The sequence below is a fragment of the Brassica napus genome, chromosome A6 (genome assembly GCF_020379485.1).
Source record: "Brassica napus cultivar Da-Ae chromosome A6, Da-Ae, whole genome shotgun sequence".
In the NCBI taxonomy this organism is placed as follows: Eukaryota; Viridiplantae; Streptophyta; class Magnoliopsida; order Brassicales; family Brassicaceae; genus Brassica; species Brassica napus.
In genome coordinates this window covers 12,514,694-12,522,479 of record NC_063439.1, presented here as the reverse complement: position 1 = coordinate 12,522,479, position 7,786 = coordinate 12,514,694, and the positions used below count along the sequence as shown (strand labels likewise).

General features: G+C 35.9%; 1 protein-coding gene across 1 annotated transcript; it reads left to right on the top strand.

Moving 5' to 3' along the window:
* The first annotated feature begins 305 nt into the window (after nucleotides 1-305).
* On the top strand, nucleotides 306-4,631 carry LOC106350159 (cation/H(+) antiporter 12-like). Its single transcript, XM_013790083.3, has 3 exons — nucleotides 306-2,105; nucleotides 2,419-3,447; nucleotides 3,531-4,631. The coding sequence occupies exons 1-3, from the start codon at nucleotides 1,887-1,889 to the stop codon at nucleotides 4,629-4,631; spliced, it is 2,349 nt and encodes a 782-aa protein (XP_013645537.2). The 5' UTR covers nucleotides 306-1,886.
* Nucleotides 4,632-7,786: the final 3,155 nt, after the last annotated feature.

Below are 7,786 nucleotides of genomic sequence, written 5' to 3'. Positions count from 1 at the left end.
GCAGAAGAGTAAAAGCGTAAACCGACCTTGGAGCTAGTATATAAGGAGTCCTAGGCGAGGAGCAGAGGGAAGAACTTTTTCAGAGCAAACTTAGCACTTACAGCAATTTATGCAATTTTCCGTTTTTGTTATTTCGAGCTGCGACTCAATTAAGTTTAGCCGTCTTAGGGTTGCTAGAACTAGGAATCTCGCCGACAGCTCTCGAGCCCAGGCTTATACTTTGTTGTAATGCTCATACGCAGATTCAGAATAAAGATCTACTTTGCTCTCTTTTCGGTTTCTTATTTTTATCGTTGTTATTCTCGTGTTCTGATAATTAACAGATATCCGGGTCCTCTGGGAAATTAGGGTTTTCCTAGTTTCCTTATTTAAACGGAAATCGACAGTGTGAATTTCGGTTCCCACAGAATTGATTGTGTGGTGGTATTTGTTAGTTGCGTGTTAGATATTGATTACGGTGAAGTGATTTACATTTAGTTGTCTTGGTTGTTATAGTTTTAGGTAAAGGCATTGATTGCCACTAAAAACATAACCATTGAAACTTCAACAACTAAAAACTTTAAAAAACTTTAAAATCAGAACAACACACACATTGAACAACACACACATAAAATGAAAGAAGCTCTCTGCGTCGCTATGGATCCATTTAGTCAATCTTATAGTTTTCAAAACCTATTTAACAGTCAATATCAAAACACTCAACACCCTTATAAGTCTGACCCTCTTGAGCCTAGTATACAACTCTCTGCGTCTGATGCCTATGTGTTTGGTTCACAATGGACTGAAGATGGCAACAAAGACGCAGAGACTGTGTCCGACCGTAAAGAGCAGCACAAATGGTCACCATCAGAAGACGGTGTGCTCATAAGTGCTTGGCTGAACACCTCCAAAGATGCAGTGGTTGGAATGAGCATAAAGCAATTTTTGTTTTGGAAACGAGTTGCTGCTTATTTTGCTGCGAGTCCAAAGCTGGTTGGTTTGCAAAAGAGAGAGCCAACGAACTGTAAACAAAGGTGGGGGAAGATTAACAAGGACGTGTGTGTGTAAGTTCGTTGGATGTAAGATTTTGGCTCTCGTGGATTTCACGTATTCTACAGATATGCCTTCAAATCTCGGCAATATGATGAGCATTCGGAATCGAGTTCGTGATAGAACAATACATCAAAAATTGAAAGCTGATTTGGTTGAGAATATATGACAAAAATTTGGAACAAATCAAGATTACAACTAATCGACTTTTTCTCGTTTACAATTTGTATTTGTATTTTTAATATGTTTTTATGTCATTTTTATTAAAAAATTTATGTATGCTTTTATTTTAAATCATTTTACTTTTGAAAAAAATTAAGAACTCCTATGAGGTTTTCCCATTGGAGGAAAAATTAATTAGCACTAACATAGGTTCTTAACTAATTAAATCATCTTATTAACCAATAATTTAATCATAAGAGCCCATTAGAAGTTCTAATGGATGAACTTGCTCTTAGAATAGATACCTTTTGTCAACTATTCCATAAATACTTTGTTTATTGCCCAAAAATAGATATCATAAAACTGTATATGTGGTATCGTTACCTTCAAAGTTAAATCCGTGTGTGTATGGATCAATACTTGTATCATTTTCTTTTATTTGAGTTTTATTAGTTTACAGGTCAGAACAAGTAGGTTTTCAACAATCATACACGCCAAAATGAAAACAGTTGTTGACACTAACTACCTCCTACGAAAACAAATACTTATCGAAGACCAAAACAAACAAACGATAAGATACAATTATTTTTAGAACTTGTATGCAAAGTTTTAAATGTTCTCATTCTTTTTTCCCTTGAATCCCAAGAGCTGATACAGCAAAATTCTATCACTTCCTCGTTTATTGACCCACGTTCATGTTCATGAATACGACGACCTACTTCGAGGATTGCCGACCCTTGTTGTTTAACATCTCTTCCAATGGAATATGGGAGAATTTAAAGTCACCCGATGTGATTTTTGGGTATTCTTTGCCACTCATGGAGATTCAGATATTACTTATCTTCACATCGGTGGTCATGACTCACATGTTCCTTAGATGCATTGGCATTTCCCACATCGGTTCCTATATGATAGTAAGTATACCTAATTTTAATCCCAGTACATTCTATTATAGTCCATGATTCATTTTTCCTCTACGATTTCTCTCATGTTTCGTCACAAGAATATCCTATTATTCGTAAGTCTCAAGGACGTGTCTGGATTTCTACATGAATCCCTTAGTTAAAATCACAAAAGAAAATTACCATTAATATGTAACTTGACATACACGTTAGAGACAACTAGTATTAATTAGATTTAATAATATTTGAAACTTAGCAAGAACGTAAGGATATTATATTGACATTAAACAACAAAGATAAAATTCCAATCTTCTCATATTCGCAGGCTGGTCTGATTATGGGACCTCAGCTATTCGATCTGAGGGAGAAGTCAACATGGAAACTATCGTTGGATCCTATTATGAATGGAAATGGACCGTTAAGAAGCTTCTCAGCATGCGGCTTCATGATGTTTACATTCCTCATGTCCTTACGGACCAGTAGGCGAGTTGTTTTTAACAACGGACCATTGCCCGTTGTGATTGGGATCTTGACTTTCATAGTTCCTTTGGTTGTAGGGCTCTGTTTTCGAAACGTCCTCGCTGACAACATAAACCCTCATTACATGCCGCCAAAAAAAGCACTCGCCGAGCGCACGGTGATCATTGCAACACAATCTTCCATACTCTTGCCCACCATCACCTATTTCTTGTCGGAACTCAATATCCTCAACTCGGAGTTTGGTCGGCTTGCATTGTCGGCATCTGTTATCAACGACATCCTTGGCGTTTCTTTCATTGTACTTGCATATTCTTTGGGAACATACAAAAACATGTCACACTCAACAGCCTACATTGACCTTATCGCGGTGATCATCTTTTTTCTCCTCGTCTTTTTTGTTGTAAAGCCGGCCGCAGAGTGGATAGTACAACAAACACCAGAAAACAAACCCGTGGCGAATATATATGTGCATGCTGTAACTTTAACCGTATTGGGTTCTGCCGTTTACACCACGGTCTTCCATATGAAATACGTCCTTGGACCAGTCATGATCGGCCTCGTTATACCAGAAGGTCCACCTTTAGGATCCGCCTTAGAAGCCAAGTATGAGAAGCTCACGTTAAACGTGTTCTTGCCAATCTCGATTGCACTCAGTACGATGCGATGTGATATTACGAGGATTGTGTACGAGCTAGATGACATATTATACAATATCTTTCTAATGGTGCTGACAATCGCTTTGAAACTGGTTGCCGGTATTGCACCTTGCTTGTACTGCAAGTTACCTCTCAAGGAGTCAATTGCTGTTTCCATCCTCTTGAGCTGCAAGAGTTTCCCAGAAATTTTTTTCTATGAATCTACATTAGATGATAAGGTAATCAAATCCCCAAGCCAAATATAAATTCTTATAATTCATGCCATTATGATATCTAATGTTTTTTTTATGGTATTTTGCAGTATATATCACAAGCAACATACTCTTTCTTGATATTATATACGTTATTAAACTCTGGGATTGTCCCAGTAGTTATAAGAAGTCTGTATGATCCGAAGCGGAAGTACATTGGTTACCAAAAAAGGAACATCTTCAGTTTGAAACCAAACTCCGATCTTCGTATTCTTACTTGTGTGCACAAACCTGGGAATATCTCTAGAGCCATTTCAGTTATCCAATTATTTTCCTCGCCGAACCAAGAATTCCCCATCATTGTCACGGTTCTTCACCTCGTGAAGCTAGTGGGTCAGATCGTACCGATCTTGATCTCGCACGACAAGAAGTCGAAACAACTGATCAATAACTCCTACATCCATACCGTAAACCTTGCCTTCAGCCAGCTGATGCAAGAGAGCTTTGATTCAGAAAGTGTGGCAATGTTCACAGCCCTCTCGCATGAGAACTTAATGCACGAAGACATCTGCATGCTCGCACTAGACCAGACAACATCGATGATTGTCGTCCCGTCTGGAAGAACATGGACCATTCATGGGGAGTTCATGTCAGACGATGTGGCCATAAGGCGTCTCAATATGTCTCTACTCGAACGTTCACCATGTTCTATTGGTATACTCGTGGATCGTGGACAGTTCATGCGTAAAGACAAGAGAAAGGACTACATCAATGTATGTGCGATATTTATTGGAGGTAAAGACGATCGTGAGGCATTATCGCTGGTGAATAGGATGAAACATAACCCAAAGGTCCAAGTTGCAGTGATTCGACTAATGTCTAACCAAGAAACAGAGTCGACAAATTGGGATTACATTCTTGATCATGAGGTTATCAAAGAATTGAAGGATCCAGAGTCAAACAAAAATATTGCCTATACAGAGAGGATAGTGACCGGTGGTCCTGAAGTGGCTACTATGGTTCGGTTGCTTTCAGAAGAGTATGATCTTATGGTTGTTGGAAGAAATCATGGAATGTCGTCACTGGACTTTTCAGGACTGTTAGAGTGGATGGAACTTCCGGAGTTAGGTGTCATCGGAGATTTGTTGGCGGTTAGAGATCTTAGATCTAGCGTCTCTGTTTTGATAGTTCAACAACGACATCAAGCATAAATCATTAATTGGGAACTATTCAACAATACGAGTGAATAATTTTAGGACATTATTTTATAAGATCTAACATGGAAGCTATTTGCCATGCGAGGAGTATTAATGTATCTCACAGTTTCTGATAAGATCTAACATGGAAGCTATTTGACGTGCTAGGAGTATATTGTTGAATCCTAAATCCGTTAACAAGGATTAAAGACTAAACAAAATTTGAATGAGATTAAGAAAAGGACCAAAGGTTTCGTTTCAAAAACCGAGAGGAAAAGTACAAGGAAGAACTCGTCGTCGTAAGACGACCTTAGATTATAACTCTTTCTATTTTTATCTCTCTAGCTCTGCTCTCTCTCTAACTTGATGCCCATTGTTCGCTGAGCGTTCATTCCTTTTTATAGGATCCAGTTACGTGTTTCTTGAGTGCGTCATGATTAGATTCTGACTTTCTACAGTGATCGGCGGGGTTGTCAGTGGGTTGGTTCGGCGGGGTTGTCAGTGGGTTTGTTCGGCGATGTGATGGAGGTCTCGACCTATTCCTTCCTGCTGTTCTGTGGCGTGTGTCAGGTTGTCCTGGGGGTTGGTGAGCTACCCGTCCTGAGGTGATGATGGCGCTCGTCTTGGGGCACGCTTCTTCTCTGGGCCTTTGTCGCTTTCAGATGGGCCTTTCTCCTTCGATCCGGCCGAGTCGACTCCTGGGCCTTGGCTTTCTGACGGGTCCATATCCAACATATACGATAAATCTCAAATCTAACAATTCAAAATCCACAAACCATAAACCATGAATCCCTTTGAAATACCTAAACCCAATTGAGAAACTACCAAACCATGACATGAGAAACAAAGAAATAAGATAAATGCATAATAAGATATATAAATAAAAATGAAGGTTCGTAACACTTTTCAAAAGGTATAGTACCTAAAAGTATGATGAAAAATAATGTTTAACCTAAACAATGGCTGAAACAAATATAGATCAAAATCAAGTCATGCTCGAATTTTAAGCAAAATCAAACTGAAAACAAGAAAAACCAAAATTTACTTTTTTCGTATTGAAACGGCAAACAGAACAGTTTTCAGTAAAACACGCATAACTTTTGATCTAAAAGATAGATCGATCTTAAACTTCAAAAATCGGAAACCTAATTCGATTATTTATCTTGTGTTATAAAATTTGAGAATCATCCATCGGGGTTAAGTCTTCTAACGTATATGCACAATTATGAATCTTTAAATTCGTCTTTGCATCTAACTCTTAAACCACCAAAAACTCCAAAACATATATGTTGACTCGATAAACGACTCAAAAAAAAGATTAGAAATTGACAAAAAACACCGTTTATCAAAAATCCATATGCCTCGTGTAGAGTATAAGACCAATATGCATTCGTGGATCTCTCATGTAAGTCTCTCAAAAGTTTAAGTTTAAAAGGAAACTACAGATTGATCCGCGCATCCGTGCATGTATTAGTTCTTATATTTTTATGCATTGGTATTTGTTTTTCGTAATTAGTGTTATATATTTTAGATGGATCGTAATATAACTAATTGTATTCAAAAGACGTGGACTGAATCGAGTAATATGATTATTTTTGGTACAAATATCCGAACCCATTTTAGATACATTTGTTATTTAGATATTTATAGGTTAATATACATCAAAACCGAACTCATCCAGACTCAGAAGAACACAACTCAAAACCAACACCTAAATTTATAATATTCAAGCGGGACTAAATTTCAAAAAAAAAAAAATGATACGAGAAAAGAACAATCCGTACCTAAATGGATAACCAATGTTCATGTCTAACTGATTTTATAAATCAATAAATATGGCTATTTCTATGTGTTTGGTTAAATTAAGTGAAATAGAAAGAATTTTTTATTTAATAAAATAATTTTATGGAGTGAAAAATAAAGTAACAATAAATGTAATACATTTTTATTATTTTGATTTAAGTTATTATTTTTTACAAAAACATGTTTTTAAATTAGGTTTTTGTCTACGTAATTTTTCACCGATTGAAACTAAAATAAAAAAGAGTTAGTAAAACAAACTAAACCGAACGTTTAACCACATGCAAAACCCAGTTATTTTACATTTTTGATTATATAATTGGCACAAAGTTAATGTTGATTGAATAATAAATAAAATTATGCACTATTGTTAGTATGGTAATATAATTAATGATTTGATGTATTATTAAAGTAATATAATTAATGAAATTGTTAAACTGAGTTAAATATTGAAAAACAATTAACGCAATTGTATTAATGAAATTACTATAAGGACACTATATTTTTTTATAATGCTATCTATGTTTCCAAATAATTCTCATTTATACTATTATTTATGTTTCCAAACAGTACCAAAATATATTTAAGCTTTAATAATATAGATAAACAAAGAGGAGAGAGACAAGGATAGTCTCTTCTTTATGATAAACAAAGTCATAGACCCCATAATTGCATATGCACATATAATATATATATATATATATATATACATATATATGTGTTTTTAGGACTCCAATGGGTAAAACATTCCATTGGAGGTGCTCTTAGAATTATGAGAGACTATGTACTATCTGCCACTTATTTAGTGGTATATTTTCTTACGAAACTTGGTAAGGGTTCTATCAATCATGATGTCTTAGTAAACTGTACATAAACAGTGCCAGAAATGCACCAGTTATCGTAAAAAGGACACAACAAGACTTTCTGCTTAAACTCCATCTAAAAATGAAGCTGACATGGAGTAAGTACTATAAGGTGGTCAATATAGTAAACCAATGTAGAACATAGTATATTATATTTTTGAAATAAATATTTCTAAGTTAGCTATGTTTTCATAATTTCTCTGATCTACATATTTTAGAACTGCTATTTAGTGGTAGTATGTATATTGTTACTTGTAAGAGTTTAGTTATGATTAATAAATATAGATCAATCAAATCATGACAATAATAACAACAAAACTTCAAGCTTTTGCTTGGAAGTTGAAAGCGTCAAAAAAGATGTGCCATCTTATATGGCAATTGATAACGGGTCAGGTGGCAGTAACGAGGAATCTCGCAAGGCGGAATATGAGGTGCGATAATTATTGCCCAAGGTGTCGAGAACTAGAGGAATCTGTAACACATGCAATATTTGAATGCCCTCCAGCT